The sequence below is a fragment of the Varanus komodoensis genome, unplaced genomic scaffold (genome assembly GCF_004798865.1).
Source record: "Varanus komodoensis strain SLA01 unplaced genomic scaffold, ASM479886v1 scaffold2, whole genome shotgun sequence".
Lineage (NCBI taxonomy): Eukaryota > Metazoa > Chordata > Lepidosauria > Squamata > Varanidae > Varanus > Varanus komodoensis.
Window position 1 is genome coordinate 18,839,506 of NW_025335568.1, and position 25,252 is coordinate 18,864,757.

Below are 25,252 nucleotides of genomic sequence, written 5' to 3' on the forward strand. Positions count from 1 at the left end.
GGGGATAACATTAAACCACTTGGAGCAAGAATGGCCCCAAATACTAATTAACATAAACATGAGAAATTTCCTAATGGTTATGGCTACCTACTGAAGGTGTTGCCCTAGGCACACTCAAGAGGAGACAGGCATAAGGGCACACCTTGTTTCTGCTGGTCCATTCAGTAATAAGCAGGTGAGAAATCTAAAGGCAAGGACAGGGTAGAGAAGTCATCTTCTTAAGTGGGTACAAGCAGAAGGGCCACTTACATATTCTTGTGTAAAATCTATGAGGTTTTGCAGATCAATGTCATCTCTGTATGCTCGGATGTTATTGTTGATAAAGAAATACAGCTGGTCTTTGATCCAGTCTTTGAAAACAAATGCCAGAACACCAGCAGTCAGTTCCAGGAAAAAGATGATTCCCAAGAATACTGAGAACTGTGAAACAGCAGAAGAAGCTTTTTAGTAAAGTCGTTTACAAGTCTTTCATCAGTAGGTTTCCAAGTCCAACAGCCAAATCCCAAGAAACTCAACACAGAGCTCCATGCTGATACACAATGCAGAATATGTGCTGGTTGCATCAAAACAGGATGGGCTGGGCATGACACCCAGATTAGACGGTCCACAGTACCGTAATTCAGCCTCCCAGTAATCTGTTCGGAAGTTTTTTAGGGAAATAAAAAGAAAGAAATGGAACTTTCCAGTCCTTATGCATGTGGGCATGGCCTACTGAGATCTCCAAAGCCAGGAGTAGTTTTTCTGCAAGTTTTTGGGAGCATCACCTTGGGGCTCTTGTGTTATAAAACATGAAAGGAAATGGAATTTTGCAAAATAAGAGAAACCAACATAAAACTGTTTAATTTGCCACTGTGTATATAGGTGATAGTCTTTAGTTTCTAATGCCACATGAGTTTGGAATGTGGATGTGTGAGAACTGATAGAATATAAACAGAGGGCAAAAGACTCACAGATTTGCTGCACAGCAGGAAAATAGATCCCTGTGTTTCCACAGTATGTGAGCCATGTTTTTTTTGTAATGTCTAAAGAGAGGACTGGATACATAAATACGCTGCCTGAGATCCTCGTCCAGTTGTGGCTTTTCTGTGATGTGTGAAGCAACATCTGTGTGTGGCCCAAAAATGCATGAAGATGGGGACTTGCCCAGGCAACATAAAGGCACAACAACTCATGAGCGACATCCAAGTCAACAGAAATCAATGCTGACATTGCTTTGCATTCGCTTTCTTTTCAAGACACCATGGCCTTCCGCTTGAGCCTTCATAAAAACGGAGTAATTCATCTGCTGCTAGTAAGCTTTTTGAATAGTGTATTGTTGAAATGGACCTAAAGGCCATCATGTTTGCCTTTTTTTGGAGTCAGAAGGAGTCACATGCACAAATGCTTTCACGGACATTATCCATTTCATTGGGTTGCATCTGATGACGCAGACAGCAGCCAAGAAAGCCAATGCCATAGCAAAGGTGTTAGTCCTTAAGGTGCTACAAGACCCTAAGTTGCCCACATGTGTGATGCCCAGAGACCACAGTGAAGACCCTAAAGTGCCACACTTTGTTGACTGTACTTAGGATTCCCTTCAAGCAGGAAATTGCAACAGCAGTTGTGAGGCTACTTACAAACTTGAGCAGAAAGGTGTTCTCACGCAGAGCTCCAATGCACCCTGCGAACCCCAAAATGAACATGACTCCTCCAACTACGAGAAACAGCCAGACTGGATCAAAGCCTCCCAAGTCAGTGATGGAGGAGATGTTGGACAGCACTCCCTGTGGGAAAAAGCAGAGAAGGAAGGAAGGGGAGCAGGAGAGAACAACAGATCACAGGTGTATCCAGCATCTGCTGTACCTCTGCTTTTTCTTTTAACGCAGATGCAGACAAAAACAAACACACTGACATGATGCCTTTATTGTCAAGAGAGATCTAAACAGTTTTATGGACACACAAAAAATACCTTCCTGCCATTCTTTGTCTGCAACAAATTGCCACCAATGCAATCAGGCACATGGCCACAACCTTTGTGAGGAATTGAAAGGGCACTCCTCTTAGCACACATCTGCATAAGAGGTTAGAGAAGCAGGGCTTGTGAGCAAGGCCACCATGAATGGCTTTTCTGGACAGAGAATCCAAGAAGATTGATTATTAAGGCATTTAGGGCACAATCCGATGCATGTTTAAACAGGAAAAAAAACCATGGCCAAAAAGAAGGAAAAGGCCAGACTAGCAAGAGATTGCTGGGTGTTGCAGGGCTTTTCTGTCTAAACATGCACACAACTGCACACTTAGTTGATTGCCTGCCCTTTCCTCAATTAATTACAGTGAAACAGGTATGCATGCATTTTCCAAGCCTCAACAAACCTGCCCTTTGAAACAATTATCTAAAGAAGTGATTAACAGGCAAGGTAATACATACTTATCCAATGAATATTCTCCATCATGCCTCGTTATATTAATACAACAGACACAAAGAAGCCAAAATGGTGCTTTTCTGCTCGTGGCCCTGCCAGTCTGTCAGCTGAAGAGAGGAAGCATCTCCTATACCCAGCAGGTTATCTCCCTACCTCAGGCAAAAGGATTGCAAGTGTCACTTAGGGTGAATGCAGGGCTGATTTGGACAGAAAAATGTCCTTCCACTCCTGGCATGCCCCAGGACATTGGGTATGAATAGAACTGCGCTGTTAGGCTATCCTTCTGCACAAAGAGATAGAGAAATGAACATGACCTATATTAGCACTATTGACGCTTAGCCGAGACTAAAGACAAGGAAGGAGAAACATGATAGAGCTGCACAAAATTGTGCATGGTGTAAAGGGAGTAGAGAGGCAGGCATTTCTCTTCCGCATAATTCTAGAGTCATCCCATGAAGCCAACTGGTGGGAGATCTGGGACAGCTGAAAAGCACACAGCTATACCACTCTAGAATTCATTTCCATTAACTGCAGAAATGGCCACCAATCTGGACATCTTTAAAATGGGACTGGACAAATGCATGGAAAAGAAGGCCCTCCATGGCTACTAGCCATGAGGGTTACATCTAGCTCCAACATCACAGGTAGTTGGTCTATGTACACCAGTTGCTGAGGAACATGGGTTGGAGGATGCTGATGCATTTCTGCCCTACCTGTGCATTTCCTATGGGCAGCTGGCTGAACGCTCCGTGAATTGACTAGGTGGACCACTGGTCGGATCCAGCAAGACTCTTCTTATGTTTTTCAAGTTGGGCCAGTTTCATACAGGCAGCATCCACTCTGAAGAGTTCCCAGGAACCCATTTTGGAGTCAGCCAAAGGCTTGTATGTGTGGTTTGCCTGTGATCACGATAGGAACCCATTGCAGCCTTTCCCTCCAGGTACTCCCTGTTGAACTACAATTCCCAGCTTCTCCCAGCCAGGAGAATGGGGAAGCCTGATCTACTGCTCAATTTGCAAAAGCAAACAGGTGTGAAGCCACTGGAAAGACAGTCACCTGCCTTGGAAACCCAAGTCCTCATATCCTAAATTTTTAGGTACAAGCAATGGCAGAAGGAAGACAAATGTTTGTTGTTCCAATTTAATACCAGCAATCCTAACTTCTGCATATGCCCCTCTTTGGTCTGAGAGCTAGAGAGGCGTTGGAAGGAGAGAAGACCACATTTTGGCTATTTTGTTTATACAGAGAAAGCTACAAACCTAAACCTATACAAACAAGACCACGGACTGGCTGGTTGTTAAAAGTCCACTGTCCTGCCAGACGTTTGTGAGTTTCTGTGGGTATCTTAGTTGAGAAGTCCAGCTTCCAGCAATTGTGCTCTATTTTGAAAGAGACATAGAGATAACCTTGGCAAAACCCTGGGACTGACAGAAAGACAAACCAGCGGGTCCTAGATCAAAGCAAGCTAGAGCTTGGCCCAGAAGGAAAATTAAACTAGGGCTGTTATACTTCAGGCACATCATGAGAAAGGGTGAGACTCACTGGAGAAGATAGTAATGCTATGGAAAGCTAAAGGTAGAAAAAGAGGAAGAGCAAATATGAGATAATGAGCTGAGTTTACAAGAGCCTTGAGTGTACAAGAGTTGAGCAGGACTTTGAAAGACCAGATATTCTGGGGGTCATTCATAGGGTCGCCGTAAGTCGCAGACCACTTGACAGCACATAACAACAAATATATTAAGTCTAAATATTGCCATTATCTTGGCCCAAATATATCCAAGGAAGGCAATTTTTATTCAAGATGTTGATTGCAATGCAATGAACTACAATGCTAGCAAAAGCGTGTTTGGCAAGGGAAAGGAAGAACATTCTACCGAAGTATGTATTCAGTGTTTTCTGCCTGCTGCATCTCACGCTGGCTTCAACCCAGGATTCTTCTGGGTTTCTCCAAAGATGGGAGTAGATGATTTCCCTGGCAGATCTCCAGCTCAGCTGTGTGCAGTGCGCCTTGATTCTCTTAATAGGCTGCCATCAGGCAAAACTCAGGGAAGCTCTTTGGCCTCCACACATGCACCCCAGAGTCAAGTCTCAGCCAAGGTTTGCTACAAAAGGGGAAGAGGAGAAAGCTGGGGAAGTGTGAAGAGCAAGCAAAAATTAACTAGATTCGAGTGCAATGTAATTAGACAGAAAACAGTCCCACAACTTTTAACAGTGTTCTAGGACTTGCTTCTCTCTAAACATGCAAAGCATCGCATCCTTCAACCCTTCTATTTTTAGTCGGATCCTCCTTTATGAAGGACCTCCTGTACTTGGATGTGGTCACAGCTGAACACATCTGAGAGCCTAGCCCATATCCCACCTCCCATTAAAAAACCACAGTAAAAGCCAAAGATCTCCACTGGGGTTGGGAGGAGAGACAGGGAATATAATGCATTAACCAAAATTGGAAGGGAAGGGACAAAAATATCCTGAGTGGAGTTGAACAATGGACCTCAATTTAATCACTGGCACACTCCCCCAGATGTCTGGAATACAAATACCATTATCCTAAGCCACCATACAACTGGGATGATGAGAGTTGTATTTGAACACATCTAGAGGATGCCAGGTTGGGGCAAACTAATTATATACCAAGATGACAAAAATAGATCTTCCAATGTTTTGCACTTTATGGTATTTATTCATGAATTCATTATATTTATTTACCATTTTTTCCTGCAAGAAACCCACATCAGCTTGCACAATCCTGTTCTTCCTTTCTATCTGATCTTCACAATAACCCTGGGAGGTAGGTTGACCCAAAATTCTTGGCATCAGTGAAATTCATAGCTGTGGGCACTAGAACCCAGGTCTGAAAGCCCCATTCCAGCATTCTGACCACTACATTGGCTCTCTACTCTGTAAACTGCTCTGTAACTGGCAGGGGCATGCTGAAGGTTGTAGGGTCATTTTCCATCTCTATGTGCATAGAATTGTACCCTGAATGTCTGCCCATACATTCCCTCGCCATTAGCCATGGTGGCAGAGACTTCGATGAACTGATGTCCAAATCATCTAGTGATCTACCTTCTGCCCACCCCCGATTTATACTATCCCTCATACTGGGGACAGAACCTGCTTTGTATATCTCAAGGGCGGGGATCTATCTACCATATCCTCACTAGCCAAAAATACCTAAAACTGTAACAGCTCTATATTTCATCCTCTTTCCCAAAAACACAGTGCTCATAGGGGATATTTTATTTATTTATTTATTTATTTATACATACATACATACATACATACATACAATTTGTATGCTGTCCAATTACTAACGTCTCTGGACGGCTATGACTATCAGTGGTGAGAAATCCAGGCACTAGGCCTCTGAATTCTAGGGAGAGTATTGGTGGGATCATGTCTTGCTTGTGGGCTTCCAATGGATATCTGGTTGGCCACTGTACATGGAATGTGAGACTAGATGGGCCTTCCGTCTGCTCTAGCACAGTCTTTGAACTTATTTAACCTCTCACCTACCATCACCTTTTGCTGAACAGGTTGAAAAGAACAACCATCTGCCTGTATTTGACCCTGTTTTACAAATACTCTTCTGAAACGATGGGTTTACAAAATGTGGATGCTCAAATTAGAACATCTGGGTATGGGACATGTTTAGTAGAGTTCAGAAAACAGGAATATGAGAACAGGAAGAGAAGACAGCAGTATGTGTAGACTTCTATACGCCTCTTGGGTGGGTGTGCCCTGATAGCACTCAACCTCAAAGTATTAACTGCTCTGGAGCTCATTATCCACTTTATGATTACATTAAATTATGGACTAGTGGGAAGCACCACAAGGAACCTACAGCCAGGATTGCATGATGACATTACACTCAGTCATTTCTTTCCTGGGAAATACAAAGCGGGGCTGGGGGCAGCCATGCATTTCTAAAGTATTTTGACATGGGATGGGTGCGTGGAGCTGGCGTGCCTTTTCTTACACTCTCGCCACTGTATCATGGGACAGAATAAAGGCATTTCAGAAGCCAGGAAGCCCTTTCATAAACAGCAACTGTATTTTAGAAATGGTAAAACAAATTGCTGATAAACATTATTTGAATAGAAGTGTTACAAATCAGAGTCTGCAGAGATGCGGAGATTGCGACTAAGTTGGGCAAACATGACTCAGCAATGCAGTTCATCAATCTTAGACGCTATCTGAAGAGATTACACCCAATGCTATTAATACATGGAATATCATTATCTATTTTTAGGTCTAATATATTCATCTTGACTCAAAATGACTGAAAATGAATAGAAGGATGGAGGGACAATGTGATGTTGTTTTTATCAAGCTGAGGAAGGAACACCTCATAACTTGTTTGCATCACAGGCCTTGTAAATCTATGGCACCCGGGAATCAGAAGACCTCATCCAAAAAGCAGCACCTGGAACCTGAACACCTCTTTGCTCCAATCCATTATGCCAAGTGCGGTGGCTACCTCAGGAAGCAGATGCCGGAAGGAGCAGGCAAGTGTTGGAGGAGACAGCTGTGTGCCATGTGGCGTGTTCTCTGCCCCATGTTGGCCTGCTGCCATCAGGACACTGTCCTGCCATCCACGTCAGAGACAGAGGCTGGGCTCCCTCTGGTTCTCCTCAGGCAAAATGTCTTGCTCAGTTCTGCCCCAGTCCCCATCCAAACCTCAGAAATTATGAGGGGGAGAATGAAATAGTGGACATGCTTTGCAAAGCGAGGGTGAGGGGTAAAAAGGTTAAGACTGGGACCTAGGGTCATTTTTAATTAACTGGCTGATTGCTTGATATCCTGCCTTTTTTCTTTTTCAAGGAACTCAAGGCAGCTTACCAAATCCTCCTCTTCCTCCTCCCCCCAATCTTATCCTAACCAACCTACCTGTGTGAGGTAGGTTGGGCTGAGAGCCTGTGACTGGCCCAAAGTCACCCAGCTGGCTCCAAGGCTGAACAGGCACCAGAACCCAGATTTCCTGAGCCCCAGTTCTGCACTCTCAGCCTCTACACCACACTGCTTATCCAACCTTTACTCCAAGAAGCTTGGGGCTTTGTACACACACAACCTTCTCAGAAGGAAGTTAGGCACAGCTGAGATGTAATGCGAATCAGTCACTGAGCAGTACCAGAACAGGAAGACATGAACCTTGAATTCAGGCTGTCCTTCCCTGTCTTCCACCTTACATGCAAGAAATAGAGTGCAGAACGCTGAGGTTCATTCCTGTAAATATGAGGTTCATTCTTGTAAATCCTGTAAACTGAAGTGAAGTCCATGGCTAAGCAATGCCTTCCTTGTCCTAGTCCCAACACGTAGAACGCCACTCCATATTAGCCCTATTTAGTCCTGCTGGATCCTGCCACTGTGTGACTGGCAATGGTCCATGCAAGTCTGTGTGCCTACACATTCAGGGTTCCCTGCAGAAGGATTTCCTAGAGAGCCCACTTCGGTGGCCACCAGTGTCCAACAAATGAAGCAGTCTGCTGTTTCTGCATTAAACAAGTCTTTGACTTAAGACAGGCCCCTTTCCCCCAAGAAACAGAAATATTTGCTACTGAATTCAGAAGTCCTTGTATGAAAAGACTGGTTAAGAGCCACAGGGACTAAAGCAAGGACTGTGAAAATATATGAAATATTTGCATTCCCCTACATTCTTTTCTTGTTCTCTCCAGGGAAAGCATGTGTCCTACTGTACAGAACACAGTCCTCTATTTTAAGGGATGCTGGAGGCTCATCTTATATTGGAAGGTGTCTTCTACCTGAAGCACTGCCCAGTACAAGTCTGGTTTAAAGATAAAAGGCACAAGGAGGGATAGCAGGATCTTCAAAGCAGCTCATTAACAGTTCTGTGTTCTGAACAGGAATCCGTGCAGGCATACAAGTGAAATTCTTCCCCGCTACAGGGAAATGCACTGTAATTCCCTTTGAATGAGAACAATTTTTCAAATTTCTGCCTATACATAAAGAACTCGGCAGATGCAAATATTTTGCAAATCTATGCCCACTTTACTTAGTGGTGCATTTCTTTGCTTCTGCTGATGCACCAGGGGCCAACCCAGTTCTCCTGGTTCTCCTCCTCCTGTTTGAACGCAGTTGAAAGGGGAATGAAAAAAACACAGAAGAAAATCCTGAATGAAGTTCTTTAAATTGGTGGTTTTCATCTCAATAAAAGCATCTGCATGGCCAGATGAACCCTAATAAATATATGCAGGGTCTGAAAAGAAACTGCTATGACACATTCGTTTTTAATTAGCAACCACCCTCTGACTGCCCAATGAGACATGGCACCCTGCTCCTACATGTACAGGGGCTGGGAGGCAGCTCTTATTTAAAAGCCCTCCTCTGCCAGTTCTTACAGCAACCCCTTCTAAATTATCATCCCCCCCTCAAAAAAGGAAGGAAGCAAATGACCTAATCCTGCAATTAAGAGGGGATGTAAATATTTTGTCTGAATGGCAAAAAATGTCACCAGTTAGGGGGTGATGAATATCCTACATGTCTTTTAAATGACTCTCCAAATGACTTATTCTTAACAACCAAACATAAATTACGTAAAGCAGCAGCCCCTTCAAGGCAACAGAATTAAAATCTGAGCAAAAAGCAAATAACAATTTATCTTCCTGGCCTAGGAAGATAAAAAATGAAGCTCTTCACCTGGTACCAGAAGGTATCAGAGGAAATACCAGGCATGGCATCCCAAGTAGAGCATTCCATTATGGCAACCGTCCCCAACTTGGTGCCAAGGGCTTGAACTGCAATTCCCATCATTCACAGCCACCATGGCTTACTTGAGGCTTGCTATCAAAACCTTTCATTTTTTTTCTCCTAGAACTGATGTGACGGCAAAGCTCTGTGGGTTTTTGTCTAGGATGAACTCCTAGCAAACTTTCCCAGAATCCAGACTGGGCAGAATCCATTCTGTTTGCCCTGTGAACTGCCTTTTGTTGCACCCAGCATGAAGCATGGATGAATGAACTGGCAAATACGGGGAAGCAGGGGAGGAAACAATCCTTGGCATGTCAGAATATGCCATCAAACTGCAGGTTCCAATTAAGACGTTTTATGAAGCAAGAGAGAAGCAAGAGTGGCACCACAGTATCAAAGGGAATAACAACATTTACTCCCAATATAACTTACACTGGACAGTCTTCAAGAGAAGTTCCATAACTTTCACTCAAAGTATATAGATCCAACCCAAATTCTGAACCAAAATGGTGGGTCCAAGGGTGTGCCAACAGGCTTCAAGTTCAGCCCTGAAGATTAAGGGGAAGAAGCTGAAAGGAGGGAGGGATCAGAACAGGGAAGTGACTGATGGGGCAGAGCGGGTGGCACACTTCCAGCACAGCAAGTTACCACACCTTCCAACAGCTAGGTAGTTAGGAACTTCTCTTAGCCAAACTGTAAGACCTTCACCTTCCAAGGGAGCTTGCAACATAAAAAGCAATGCAAACTATTTTAATTAACATGACTGTCAACAAATACAATTTCAGAATGCTCATCAGGAGTAAATACCATACAAGTAAAATCCAAAGAAAACAGATGCATTGTTAAAACCACCGTATCTCTCACAGGGTAGGGGACATGAGTGAAAAGGTGCTTTCACTAATGCTCACGAACCTTACTGACTTTGGTGCAAGACAGTGAGCAGGATTTTTTTCCTAGCACCAACAGAAACAGGATTTTTTTCCTAGCACCAACAGAAACCATTGCAAGGGGCTCTCATTCAGTGTTGCTATGTTAGCAGAGGTTCTGTCAAAGAACATGGACATGGCAGAAGCAAAATCACCCCAAGCATCCAGCACAATCCATGTGTCCCTCAAAGGCACTGGCTGTTCTGAACCCTGTGCTTTCTTCTGGCAGGTGATGTTGCACACAGCAGATGCCAGGTAGTGGGGTGGCAACTGCAGGTGCTCATCCTGACAGTCCCCACACACACACACCCCTCTAGGAGTGTCAAAAGTAGGCAGCTGTGTTGCCTACCAGGAGCAGGCCTTCCGTAAAGCTCAAGACTGAGCCCCCAAAATACTCGGCATTATCACAGAGTTCATTTTATTATTTTTGTACCACCTGTTAGTCTAGATGACTATCTGGGCAGTTAGCTCACAACAGTACCTTGCTGCAGGAAAATTCTAATTTTTGGTTCCACTATGTCACGGCACCTGTGGGAAATCACGCACGCCAGCTGAGTATGGAGAAAGCAAATATTTCTCTAATAAGGGGTCCTTTTCCCATCACCATCTCCAACAGAAATTGCCATGTTAGATGAGATAACTTGCCTGGGAGGAGCAATATGGAAGCCATCGCAATCTGGCATATCAGAGCATAACAGCCCTTGCAAAGATCCCCCTCAAGCAATGCCAGACCTGTCACCTTCCAGGGCTCCCTGTGAACTAAGAGCTTAAAGCCCTTCTCACACAGAGAAACGATTCACAAGTGAGCAGCTTGCTTGTACATTTTCTGCTGCTGCTGCTCCACACAGATTCATACAGCACCTTTGCAGACAACACGGGGGGAAACTTGCCAGGGTAAAAAGGAACTGGGAGGGAAAGGTGAGAGCATGGTTGTGTACCATACTTCCCTCTGCTGCACAACCAAGAGGGAAAATTGATAGGTCTGCATCGAAAGCCAAGCATGTAACTATCACTACAAATGGATTTGATCTCTTGAGAAACTGCATCCAGTAAAGGAGGTGCTTTTTGTAAGGATTTGTTTTGACAGCATGAGTTAACAGAGATAAATACATGACAATCTAATTGATCTAACATCACTTTGGGTTGGACTATAATTAGTAGGCATAGTATTACGGGGAAATCAAATGTGTTCTGGCAGCAATTTTTCTGTAACCTTGAGGTTCAAGTTTCTTTGGTAAATATTAAGATTTCATTTGCTGGGAACTGCCTATCACTGGTTATTTTCACTCAAGTGAGAAAGAGAAGCAAAAGAAAAGCTAAAACTTTAAAAATCAACATAAAATGCTGCAGAGAGTTGTGTGTCTCTTGGGTTTCCAAACTCCGACCTTCTCATAGGTCCCTTTCCAATATCACAATTTAGGATGCTAATTTTCCATTCATTTTTAGGCCCAACTAACTAGCTGTCAAGTAGTTTGCAGCTGTCTGATAAGCAAGTTTTGCTTGCTTAATGGTGGCAAGATTACAATGCATACATGCAGAATTGTAAGTGGCAACGTTTTTGCTCTGCTTTCCTGCCTCTTTCTCTCCCTCCCTCTCTCTCTGTCTTCAACAAGTTAAACAGCGCAAGATAGACTTTGACTGAATTAAGTCCAGCAAATTAGGCTGGGTTGTTTTCATTTGAACTTACTATGTTGGTTTTTATAGCATATAACTTAATATTCTGACTTCTAATTTTAAACTTCCAGGAAGAGAAAAAATACCTCGCTTCTTAGCTATTAAAAATTAATTGGCTTCTCTGCATTGATTGGTTCAATCCATTTAAACATTTAAAGGCACATTTCTGCCAGAACATTTGTTACAGTTTAGTTAGAGCCATAGATTAAAGGTGTCATTTACTACCCAAGGATTTTGTGCTACCCAAAATTTCACAGCATCTCTTCATGTACACCCTGAAATAAAACAATGGGGTAAAATTCAGACTCCTTTCAGTGCTAAGGAAGTTTTTCAAGCATTCTTTTCTTTTTCTTTTCATTAAAGCTTCAAACAAATATGGTTAAATGAAAAGATCTGCACGCATTTTTTTATCTGAACTCTATCACAGAATTGCTGTTCAGATCAGATCAGGCTTGAATTAGGGTCAAAGTTTTAGTTCAGTGGCCTCTTCACAATCATAATGATGACTCTTTGGACTGACTGGGGCCTGGTTCCATAATTCCCTTACAAAAAAGGGCTATTTCACTTCACCAGTGACCTTCCAGAAGTTGGTAAAGAGTGCAGAGTTTCAGAAGGCATTCATTAATCTTATAGACACATAACAAAAATTGCATCTGAAAACAATCAGGAAAGTTGGACTGTTTGTTGTTCATGGTGTGCAAAGTTCAAAGTGGATTGTTGAGAGGGAAACAAAAGTGGCCAGAAATGAGGCCGCATGCTCACTCTTGCACAACCCTGGATAGTTGTAAGTTGTTTAGCCCACAATTGGTAATAACATCCAAACCAAGTCTGTTATCCTATTTTATTTTAAAGCCCAAACGAAAGTGTCAGCTCCTTTGCCTTAAAATGGATGCATGCCTTAAATTGTTGCTATCGTCCAACTTATGACAACCCTCTGAATGACAACCCTTCAAAAAGTTCTATCCATGACATCCCTGCTTAGCTGTTCTAAACTCAAGGATGTGGCTTCCCTTATGAGTTCGATTCATTTCATACTTTGACTTCCTTTCTTCTGCTGCTTTCAACTTTCCCTAGCATGATTGTCTTCTCCAATGAGTCTTGTCTTAAATTAGCCAGGTTTTCAGCTTGGTTTGGTTTCCTAGGCCAGAAAATACTGATTGACACCAAACCAGAGACTGTATCTGTTGATCATCAACTATGGGATCAGGTTTTCTTGATTTGTATTTTTTAAGGAACAGTATGAATTATAATCTATCCTGCTAATCATACAAATGCAGTTGCTGGACAGTAAAGAGAAACTCCACAAATATAGATCGAGAAGTCAACAAAATCCACTGGAACAGCCTAACGTATTAATGGTTCAGAATCAATCAGCAAACTAAACACTATGTCACATGTATTGAAGGGTCCAGCTTATATTTTAAAAATAATGATTTTTTATAGTGCATGAAGGTGTACCACTTTATAGGCATTTCCCTTTCACTGTTCACAATGGAGGAAATCACTCTAAGATGCTCATGAGGCCATCCATGGCAACTGGTCAGAAAAAAATGCATACTACATCCAGTATCAGAGGGAGAATGCTTCTTATACCAGTGGCTGGGGGACAAGAACAGAAGGCCACAACTCTACTCATGTTCTGCTTGTGGACTTCTCAAGAGCATCTGGTTTACTAGTGTGGAAACAAAATGATGAACCAAATAGGACTTTGGCTTGATCCACTACTATTATGTTCGTTAAAATCAGGTGATTTAAAGAAATGTGTTGCCCACATAACTAATAGAACCTGCTTTGTAAATTAATCTACATGATCGTGAGCAGTTTTGAACTTCCAATGGCATTTTCCCCCTTCACCACTTTCTTCCCCAGAGATCATGAATGCAATCTTGACATTATGTTTTCACAGTCCCCATTTTGACTGCCATAGACAGGACCTTCAAATTGCCCAAGAAGAACCTTGGAGAGGCTGCCAGTGATGGGCAAACCATTCTTTCTCCATTTTTTCCTGCATAAATGATGTGCAAATGTGTTCATTCATTAATTTAAAAAATAGTCATATTTGCATAACCGGAGGGTCCATGGTTCCACTACTGTGGAATCTGAAGCCTCACAACCTACAGGCACCCGCTGCCAAAATACAACAACCCTGCACATGGACCCAAGGAAGTCCAAACAGGCTTTTTTCCCCTTCTGCTTTCTCTTGACAGCTGTGAAAAGAAAAGCTCTCCAAGGTGATTTTGGCTCAGGAAAAGAAGGTGGTAAAATTAATATCCCCTTTGCACTGAGATCCTCCTTTTTCCCCCTCCCAGTGCTCAGGGTGATGCACATTTTCCACTTTCCCCCAGGAGTCTCACTGCTTGGGAAAGTACGAAGGTGTATGCCAGCCTCTTTTTCTTGAAAAAAGCACATCTGGCACATTTAGCACTCAGAATTCTGGGTACCTTTTAAAAGGGATTTCTGACAGGGTAATGGCTTGTTTGACTTTTAACTGGGACATGTACTGCCAGAAGTCTCAGTCAAAACCCATCCTGGTAGCTGTCAAAACTCCTTTTCCCAAGAAAAATAGAATCCATTTTTGAACAAGAGAACTACAGAAATAAATAAATAAAACACCCATATTCACATGTTGTTGTACTTTGGCTGTTGGGTGGTACAAAAATTGTGTGTGTGTGTGTGTGTGTGCACTTGCGTGTGTGCACACGTGCACACTCAAATGTATTCAACATTTTTAAAGATGATTTAAATTGCTATGAACTGCCCAATAACTTTTGGGCAGTTTAGAAATGTAATAAAAATAAATTAATTTGCCTACTGACAGCCCTTCAGGCAGTCCTTTTGCCATCTCTTAAAAAGCAGGGGAGAGGGAAAAAAGCTGCAATGAGCCCAAAGCCACATGTCCTCATAGCAGGGAAGGGCAGGCAAGGCAGTCCTACTGCAGGGTCCCTTCATGGCAGAACTGAGAGAGGGGCAGAGGGAAATAACCCATGGTAAACTAAATCATCTGTTGAGCATACCACAGATTGTCTCCAGAACAACAGGCCCGATGGAACTCACTGCTGTGCTTGGTCGTTGCTATGTGTGAACACGCCCAGTGTCTGTGCCTTTGTGTGGTATTGTTTGACAAGAATCTATATATTTCATGAAAACTAATTTTCATTCAATATAAGGGAGGGGATGAGGTTTAGATTTAATTGGTTCAACAGTCTGGTATATTCAACTTACTTTTTCATTCCATGCCCATAATCCAATTCCAAGAAATGCTATGCCGAGGAACTGAAAGAGAGGAAAAGAAGTGAAGGTAAGAAAGGCAAACATTCCAAGGGGTAGATTTTTAAAAATATTGTTACTTTGTTCTCATCACTAGTCTGACTCTTAGTATAATATCAAAGGCTTATGGAAATGATGCTTGAATTGCTATATATATTACATATCCTACATGGTATGTAATTGAATAATAATACATGTATCACACAGCCAAATGTGGGCTTTCTGTGGAGGGATAAGCAAGGAACACACCAACCACACATACAAGATACAGAAAGGTATCAAAAAGGAGACTGTGGATAGTCTGGACTTGCATTAAAGCTCTTCTTCAGCCTTGAAGCTCGCTGAGCAGCTATGGACAAACTACTCTCAGCCTAAAACAGGATTGTTGCAAGGACAGGTAAGGCTAAGTCTTTGTGAAAACACTGCTAACACTGGAAAAAGAATTCCAGAAAGCGTCATGGCACAAGTGTTGCCCAAGCCTAGTGCCCTAGCGATCCAACTCTACCATAAGTTGCAGAGCCACGGACCATGTGCAGTCCTCAACTCTGGAGAGCATCAGGAAGTTGCTAGAAAGTAAAAGTTTAGAGACAAACAGTGTCAATTCAGAAGCCAGCCCCTTTAATTTCAATGGCATTTTCTCCCATGAACATGAGTAGGACGGCCATCCCTAGCTGGCTGAAATATTCATGCATGGAATTAAGAGGATGAAGCTGTCAGAGGTTATTAGAAATGATCATGAAACATCCCTTGGAGGTACTCTGCAGGGAGATGGCTGTTGCCTTGCTTTGCCTTTTATTTATCTAACTATTTTATCCTACTTTTTCCACCAAAAAGGTCCCTTTGGGGAGCTGACTAAGAGCATCTGGCTTACTTAACAAAACTGCTTACTTGGCCGGCCACTGCTGGACAGAATGCTGGAACAGATGGACCCTTGGTCTGATTCAGCCCCTCTTAAGTGCCTAACTTTGAAAATTGAGTGACAGGAAATAATTTTAGAAGGCAACAATCTATTCAGAATTCCCAGGGCTTGCCTCATCTCCAAACCATGACTCATAAATTGGGCTGCTTTTTAAGAAAATGTTAAAAGCGCGAGCTTGAAAGTGAAGATCTGGGAACCAGGAAATTGCACACCCAGTGATATGGCACTGAAGACATTTAAAGGGCTTTGGGCAGCAAAAGCTAAGATGAGGATTGTGCCACTGCTGTAGCTCCATTCAAATGGAAAACAGGGCAACAGTGGAAATTGTTCTTTGATCACTGAAAAGCTGACCAACAACAAAGCCAATGAGAGACATTGTCAACAATACCAGCTAGACGACCAGTTGGCTGCCTCAAGATAAGGCAGCTTCCTGTGTTCTTTGAGAGAGTAGGCCGATTTCTTCATTTTATGGCAACGCTTTGTTTAGTTCCAGATTGCCAGATCTTCCCACCTACTCCCATAAGATACTCCACAACCCCATTCCTAGGCATCCATTGAATTCATAACAACATTGTCTCATCAGCACAAACATTTTTGTAATTGTGTCACATTCTTTGAGAGAAACTTAACCCAAAGCTGAATCACAACGAGGTCCTTCATAGACATATTTTGTGCAACAAAGGGAAAAGCACCCTCTTCTGTGTCACTCTCCTCAAACAAGCTGGCCCAGGTAGGTTCCTGAAATGTTGCCAAATCACAGGGTTATGAACTTCTCTAGGAGCCGTGCCAAAGGCTCTTGTTTCTCCACTGCACTTAAGCCGTGTCTTCAAATTCTGAGGTAATGTTTAGCATATATTTCACTTTAGTTACTATATCCATTAACAAACTACATTTCCACCAAGTCAACACTGAGTGCATTGTTTCGGAGTTTAGCAATGGCCAAACAGGCATGAAAAGGAATACGTACAGATGCAAATTTCACTAGTGAGAAAACAGAAGTAGCTTTTAAAAACTGAGCCACTGACACCCTTTCAGCTCTCCTTTTTTGACTATTCATACCTACACTCTCCACAGTGTGAAAAGCAGAAGAGTTGCAGATCTAGAGGTAATATGAGTGAAATACTCACAAACCTCTAAGCTAACCTCTGGGACACTGTTAGCTGAGCTGCCACAAGCGTAACTCCAGGAAGCACAGATGTTCTGTCTATCAACAAAGACCCCAAGAAGCAAAGCAGGTGTGGAAAACCAGTCAAGAGGTATGACCCTCCAGGCCAGAATCACAAAGCATTTCTCAAGCCTGGTTACTACAAGACAGCTCTATACAGCTAAGCCCAAGAAGATCAAAGCAGGAAAAAACAGCTAAATCTTATTTGCCCAGTAATGATTTTTCCTTTCCACTGCAAAAGGTATAATATTTTGGTTGAACAATAACCCTGGTTCCAACTTTATGCAGCCAACTGCCAAACTAGTTTAAAATCAAAATTAAAGGCTTACAGTTATCAAACTCTGGTGTGTGTGTGTGTGTGTGTGTGTACTGACTACTGGGAACATCTTGCAAGGTCTGGACAATCATCTTCTTTGGGTGCATTTCCTGGCTTACTGTGACTTCAGTTTGGCTACTGCATGGTTTACAGAGGGCAAAGGAGACACAGGGCGGAGGAGGCAGACGGGAAAGGTCCTCCTGCAGAGTCCCTTGGATACTCACAGGAGGACCAGAGGAGTAGGAAAGGGGGACAACCTGCCATGAACCTGATCATATGCTGGCCACACCCATGGATTTGGGGAACAAACATTTCAAGTTTCCCAGAAAAGGGACGTGGCACAGGCATAGATCAGAGGATTATGATTTAGTCTGCTTAGTGTCTAAATTACTTCATTCTGAGTATGTCACCAAGGCACAATGTGAAATAAAAATCTGCATTAAAAGGAGCCAAGAAAATGCTCAGTATAGTTCTAATTACTAGACATTTTCTAAGATGATGAATGTTGCCTCATTACATTTTATTAAATCCTTGTGGTGATGTTGCCTTTGTGCAAATATAATATGGATGGAAGTTGCTCAGTGAATGTGGTAAGAACATACTTGATTGTAATTCACACAAAAACTTTATTTTCTTCTATGACTCAATTAGAAAAGAACTTTGCACTAAAAGATATGCCAAAAAATCCAAATCAGCTAAGTTTTTAAAGACACTTACAGAGCCATCCTATGACCCACAGGCAATATGTAGAAGGCCATAGGATTCTTTCAGAATCACCCCAGCTTTGAAGCTGAAAAGAGCTCTGATCTCAGGGCTAGCGTTCCACATTTAGGTCACCCTCCTCGTTCTCCTCCTTAGAGAAACCAGGCTTGAAAATGCTACACGATTCTGGCATGGATGATCACAGCTCTTGGCTGGTTCTCCACACCTACTTTGCTTCTTTGATTCTGTGTAACAGGGAATATCCATATGCGATGTTTCTTTCTGGAGACATGCTTGCGGCAACTCATCTAGCAGTGTCCCAGTACCGAAAAAACTGTTCCAGATTAATTCTCCAAGGTCATAGGTGTGACTTCAGAGAATGGATTTAGGAGGTGGAAACAGCCAAAGGGCAACCTCAGGGAAGAGCTTCAGAGGCAATGTGTCCTGGCAGAGCCTCAGTCCATTCTTCTGAGGCACTGCAGTTAGATGGCAGATTGCAGAGCAGAACTTCTGCAATCCTTCAAGTTTGGAAGGTTATGGACAGCTCCACTGAATTGCACTCTCATGTGAACCGGACATTTTATTTACCATCAAAATAGTTAAAACAAATGCTATTCTTTTAAAAACAAATCCACACATTCCAAAAGATATGGGAAAAGTTTAAAATGCAATGAACATAAAAGGCAATCTAAAAAACACAATTACTTAGAACTAAAAATTTCAGAAGTGTTGAGTTGTGCATGTTTTACCTTTTAGATTTGGGCCTGCCTTCAGTTTAGTACATTTCCTTCAAAGGATCACAAAGAGCAATTGCTTTAAAAATTTAAAAGATTTTTTTGATTGAGATCAAGAAGTCCTTCCCTCTTTTCTTTTTTTGCATCTACAGCCATGCAAATTTTAAAAAGAACTGAATTGCAACTACAATATAAATTACATCACATTAAATGGTATACATGTATCAAGCAACTACTAAGTGCAATGTGAATACATGTGCGAGATCATGTGGGTGAGGCACAGGTGGGTCTCATCTGCCAGCCTTTTCCTGTCAGTTGCGTTACCAAAGTGTGTGCTGCATCCATTTTGTTCAGATTCCATTTCGGAGAGAAAAGTATCTGGCTCTTCCATAGCATGCCCTTTAAGACCACTTACAACCAGCATCAGCACCAACACCTCCTACTGAAACAGCACAGACAATCGAAATATGTCTCTGCAGCATATTCTGTAGAACACACTGGAGAATAAAAAGCAGTTCAGATGACAATTGTGGGGGGGGGGGGCAGCATACGTTACGTTAAAGATAAAGCAGTTGTGTCCTGTGTCCCTTTCTTGGTCTAGTGTAAGTGCAAAGCATCTAATCCAGATCAAGTCCCTGCATAGGCTGTGGGGGTTTTACTCCTTTCCTACCCTGCTGCATTGCTGATCTGGATTGTGTCAAATATGGGATCAAATAAGAACTGGGGTGAGCAATTTGTGGCCCTCTGAATGTTTGGCTTACCATTCCATCAGTCGTAGTCAGCCAGTGAAGCATGATAGGAACTGAAAGCCAATACATGTTTTTAAGCCACAGACTGCCCGCTCCTGCCTTAAGTCCTGGGAGATGATGGTGGAAGATGGCCCTTTCCCAGGCTTCACATGCTGTCCCTGTTGAAACAGGGTATAGCTAACTACTAAGGGGACCACTACATTCATGTGGTGAAAGTTTCCGCCATAATGTCTACAAGATGCAGAAGTGGCTACTCTTTCTCCAGAGCCAGCTCAAGAGTCCTTTTCAAGATGTCTAACCACAGAGAATGACCATGGGAAACCAAGCTGTTAAGGGCATCTGTTAAGTTCATAGAGATCAAACAAATATGTACAATTGTACTTATGAAGCATCCCTCTAGCTAACCTGCAGTCCAATCTTTGCCCTTCAACTGCTGCCAGTAGGAAAGTCTCACTCTAAATATTAGTGAATTAAGACACAATGGATGTTTAGTTTCTGCTCGGCTGAAATCATATCCCATAAGCATTCGTCAAGGAAGCACAGGTTTCCAGATGTTTCCTGATGTCATTTTAGGTGCAGCACTAATGAGAAAAATATTCAAATCCACTTTAATAGCAATTAGCTGCCATTGCTTGATGGCCCCTTTCTGGAGGGGAATCGTTCAACCACAATTCACTACAGCTCTGCTTTGAGAACATAAACAATGAACGGCAGTCTTCACAGAGTCACCAAAAGAAAGAAGGCACCACTGCAAAGACCATTATGTGAATCATGTTTCACTCTGGTTTAATGTACCCAGGTGGAAAGTAGAAAATCAGACACAGATACAGGCAGGATTTAAAAATACAGAGCACAGAAGGTATTGTGTTTCTCCTGCTTCAAGTCAAAGCAACAAGGCGAAGTTTGCAGGATTTCATTTCCAGCAGTTGCATACATGTCTGCCCTTGGAGCCTCTTGCACCATCGCAGCCATAGAAAGCACAGCAAAGACAGACAGAGGAAGGAACTCAAGTGCTTTGAAAGCCAGTGTGGTGTGGTCATTGGTGCACTGGACTAGGACTCAGGAGAGTTGAGTTTAACTCCCTACCCAGTCATGAAGCTCACTTGGTGACTTTGGGTCATAAGAACGTAAGAAAAGCAACACTGGATCAGACCCAAGGTCCATCTTGTCCAGCACTCTGTGCCCACATTAGCAAACAAGCTGTGCACAGGATCCCTCAAGCAGGTGGGTCAAGACTCCGCCTGCCCAGCTGCTCAGCGACTGGCGTATGCAGGCAGGCCAGCCCTGGTGAAGGGGGCGGCACACAGCCAGCAAGGCTAACAGCCACTGAGAGCCTCCCATCACAGCCTCTCGGACTGAGCTACTTCACAGGGTTGCTGTGCTATAAATGGAGCAGGACCAGGAAAGATGCCTTGTTTCCTCACAGGAGGGAAAAGGGTGTGATATACATGCAATAATATTTTTTTTTAAAAAAAGGGCTGGATGATACAGGAAGGGCTGGAGACCAGTGTCAGAGCATGTGCTTTGAATCCACATGCATGAATGGAAGGAATGCTACTTGCTAGCCACTGTGGACCAGCCTGCTGTCCTCCAGATGTTTTGGACACCAAACATTTGTACACCAAACATTCCTGATCAATGTGCATGGAGGCCAGGTTGCTGGGTGTTGAAGTCCAATGCATCTGAAAGGCATCAGTTTGGTGAAAGCAGCTGTGAGCACCCGTGAGCTTCACAGATGGTATAAAGCAGGTTAGGTCCCCATATTACTCGTCTTCCAGTTCAAACTAATACGATGAGCATCAGTAGCAGTAGAAACACAAGACCAGGTGTCCATCTTACAAAAGGTCATACAGAGGGGTACTGAAACTATGGCAGTTTGTTGCATACGCGAGTTTACTCTCATGGCAGGTGGTATGAGGATATATTCCCATATTCATTAATGCAACTTTTATTAAAGATAATGCAATTCCCCAGATTGGGTGTTATTTTTGTCATGTACTTATCGTCTTTTATCTGTTGGAATAACCAGAACATTACAGGGGTAGCAGCCACTGAAGCCTGTCCTATCTTTCTGGATTTGTTCATGCCTTCTGAGTGGCAAAAAGTTACAAGGATTAAAAGTACAGCAATAGAGGTTAAATAAGTTAAGCAACCTGCCCACTTATAATATTTCAGATTACATTTTTGAGGGTGCAAGCCTCCAAATGTGGAAGCTGACAATCACCCAGTGTAGAATCGGAAGAGCAACAAAAGCAATACTCAACTCTCTTCTTCCCCTATTCTGCACTTCAGCTCGGAGGTTGCTTCTGACTGTCAATCTGGGCCGCTTCAGGAAACAAACAGAAGCTGCAGGAGACAGCACTGATCTTGCACCCTGGCCTCTCTGCAGTCTTCTCCTTCCCCACTTACCAGAATTTCCCCCGTTACCCCTGTTCAATGTCAAGGTTAAGGGGCATTTTGTAAGGTGGGGAGCAGGACTGGAGTGCTAGGTCTCCATTTTGGACTGTCAAATCCAAAGTATCCTATGGATCCCTAAACACTGTCTAGGCAATGGTTTCTCAAACGAGGGCCCACGGGCCGGATCCAGCCCACCATGCCCATTTATCCGGCCTGCCTCAGATGTTTTGGACTCGCTGTGCTAGCGCACATGCCCATCGCTGCCACCTGCCTCACCGCACGCATGGTGAGGTGATGCCTCACTCGCTCGCTCGGAGATTGTTTTCGACTTGCTCAGAGAAAACGAGCGAGCGAGCGAGCCGCCGCCTCACCCCGCGTGCAGGCTGCCGCCGCTGCCTTGCACATTCCCACCGCTGGCCCGCACCTGCAGGCACCTGCCACCGCCGCCGCCTTTCAACTGGCCACCTGTTGAAAAAGTCTGAGGACCCCTGGTCTAGGGACAACAAGCTCCCTCCCTCAGTGAGCTATCATAAAAAGCTGCAAAGAAAATGTGGCCACTGTCATTTCTGCAACAATCATAGGTTTCTACTGATTCACAAGATTGAGAAAGGAAGTCAAACTGGATGAACTGGTTGAATGGATTTCTGCCAAACAGTTGTAGTCTCTGAATAAAAGCCTCAAAGACAGTCATAAATAAAGGTTACCTATTGAAAAATACATCTGTAAAGTGTTCTCATTTAATTTGTATTAAAAGTTAATTTGCATTGGAATTCTCTTAGTTTGCAAGAGGAAATTTTCTGATACCCTAGGATGTTCTAACTAGAGTGCTTACTTTCCCTGCATTTATTAGACACCAGCACTTTCAAAAGCATCTCATGTTAACTTTTCCCCACTAATGTGATCTGAAATATTTGGAGAAAAAACAAGGCACATGTAATGTCATCTAAATGTTACATTGTGTGGATTTTTACTGGAATGTTTGTGAAATTGTAAAGACAATGGTATGTACTTTCCTTACATTATTTAAATTTAAGAAAACCACAAGATGTCCAGAAAACTGTGAGAACACTAAGGGCGCCATCCTACGCCTTCCAGACTGAAAAAAGCCTTTAAACAGCATTATGTCTTAATAAATTGTGGCAACCCAAAGCCCTGTGAATGATATAACAAGCACCCACACTTCAAAACTCTCAAGCATTGCCCAATATTGCATTTGCAACTGCATCTATTCATCGCTACTCATGAAATTGGGGGTGGGGGGAGCAGAGAGAGAACCTACACAAAAATAAAGTGCCGGAAAAATTTTCACCCCACATCATTGCCCCAATTTTAACTGGAATTCCAAATCTGAAAGAGAAATACCACTGTACCACAACCACAGCATTTTATTTATTTCTTCAGCACAGGATAGTCAATCCCTGGATACAGTGAGCCAAAACCCAACCAAAAAGGAAAGGGGCCCTCTAAATCTAGCCCCTCCATTCCTTAGAACAGCTCGCTTGAAAAGTAGCTCTTCCCCTTGGGCACATTCATGTAATGTGCAAGTCTTGACGATGCAGCTATTCCGGGTATCGTTTGTATACAGCCTTTAAGAACAGCTTCAGGTTTGCAGGGCTCTGGTCAACCTGAAGGCCATCTAATGTGTATCAGACCCCAACAGATGTGTGGGGAGTGAAGACTGTGCAGTGGCATATTAGGAAACCTGCTTGATCAAGCTGGTGATGAGCACTTTGCTTTGACAGATTAGTTCTGACTCTAAAATTGAGAAAAAGAGGAACTTGAGGTCAACGAGGAAACTCTGCTTTTGCGGAAACCTCTTGTGGTGGGGGAAGAACACCTGGCATTTGAGTAATACCTTCTAGAAATGCTGCTAACCACCTTAAAAAAAAGAGTAAGTGCCTTGGCTAATTTGCAGAAAGGGAACTAGCAAACACTCAGGGAAGCTGCTCTTTGTGATTTCAGCGACACGTGGTTTTGCACCTGCTTAGCAACACTGCGTGCGCACAAAATGCATGGGAGGGCTATGCTGGATCTATTCTCAGTATGGCTAAAGGGAAAATGAGGAAGCCCCCATGTGCAAAATCATGGGGGGCAAAAAAGCCACAGTGGTCTATTTCCTCTGCTACGAGTGCCAGTCATATGCCATGGGGATCTGCATACTTTGTCTTGCCGGCACTGCTTGCCAGGGGCCCTGAGTGGATCTTCAATCATTCCTCACACTGTACAGCAAGCCATGCGGCAAGGGGGGGGGTTATGCAACCCACACCCTCACGTGCGCAGAACATGCAGGGGGGGAATAAGAAGCCACAGTGGCTAATTCTTCCCACTCTGATGGTGAGAACCAGGCCAAAGCCGTAACATCCACCTTTGTTTGTTTACACAGATTAAATCCTCACCTGTCAGGAATAGGATGCAAGTGCCCTTTCTGAGTTACCAGAAAGGTTGCAGAGCAGCCCCTGGAAGGGAAGAGACAACCCCTAGACCTATGCAGAACTGCAAGCTCCATGTGCTGACTGACTGAGAGCCAATACAGTGTGGTGTGGTAGCTCAAGTGTTGGCCTGGAGCTCGGGGTTCCGGTCCTCTCTTGACCACATAGCTCACTGGGCGACTTTGGGCCACTCACTCACCCTTAGCCTAACCTACCTCGCAGGGTTGTTGCTGCGAGGATAAAATGGAGAATTGGAGGATGACGCAAGCCACCTTGGATCCTTTGCAAGAGGATGAAAGGCAGGACAGAAATCCAGGGGATGGGTGATGGTGGTGATAGTTTGAGAAAAGTCTGACTGCTTCATCCATCTGATCCAAAGATTAATGGAGTATAATTAGTCCTGTGTGCTGGGGAGAAGTGAGACCCTTCCTATGTCTTTTAGCAGGGGTCTCACTGCATCCTCAGGATGCTGTTTGCCCTTCTAGGGAACACACTCCAGGGTCCACATCTGGTCTACTTTGGCTTTCCAAGTGCTTTTATGAATTGGACAATGAAAGTAAAATCCATCAAATGCCATGCTGGCTAGGAATGATGAGAGTTGCCATCCCAGCACATCTGGAGGGCACCAGGCTGGGGAAGACGGGCTGAGTGTAGAATCCAGTCAGGCAGCCTGCAACCCGCCAACCTTTGAGGAATATGGGCACCTGCAGAGGGTGCCTCCACGTGCTGCCTACCCTGCAAACTGCTGAACAGGGCCATTTTTCATACATCCATGCATGGCACTCATGAGAGGAGGGAGGGAGGCTGAGGCCACCAGCATATGACACACACATCTTGCTGCCACTTGGTGACACACGTTCCCTC

At 43.5% G+C, this 25,252-nt stretch overlaps 1 protein-coding gene across 2 annotated transcripts in view; it reads right to left on the minus strand.

Moving 5' to 3' along the window:
- TSPAN5 (tetraspanin 5) overlaps nt 1-25,252 on the minus strand; it is an 84,921-nt gene that overhangs the window by 11,057 nt on the left and 48,612 nt on the right. For both annotated transcript variants that reach the window (XM_044429098.1, XM_044429100.1), the window contains exons 2-4: nt 14,933-14,983; nt 1,617-1,763; nt 250-420 (exon numbers count right to left, since the gene is read on the minus strand). In XM_044429098.1, coding sequence (XP_044285033.1) covers nt 250-420; nt 1,617-1,763; nt 14,933-14,983 — 369 coding nt within the window. The remainder of the gene's footprint in view (nt 1-249; nt 421-1,616; nt 1,764-14,932; nt 14,984-25,252) is intronic.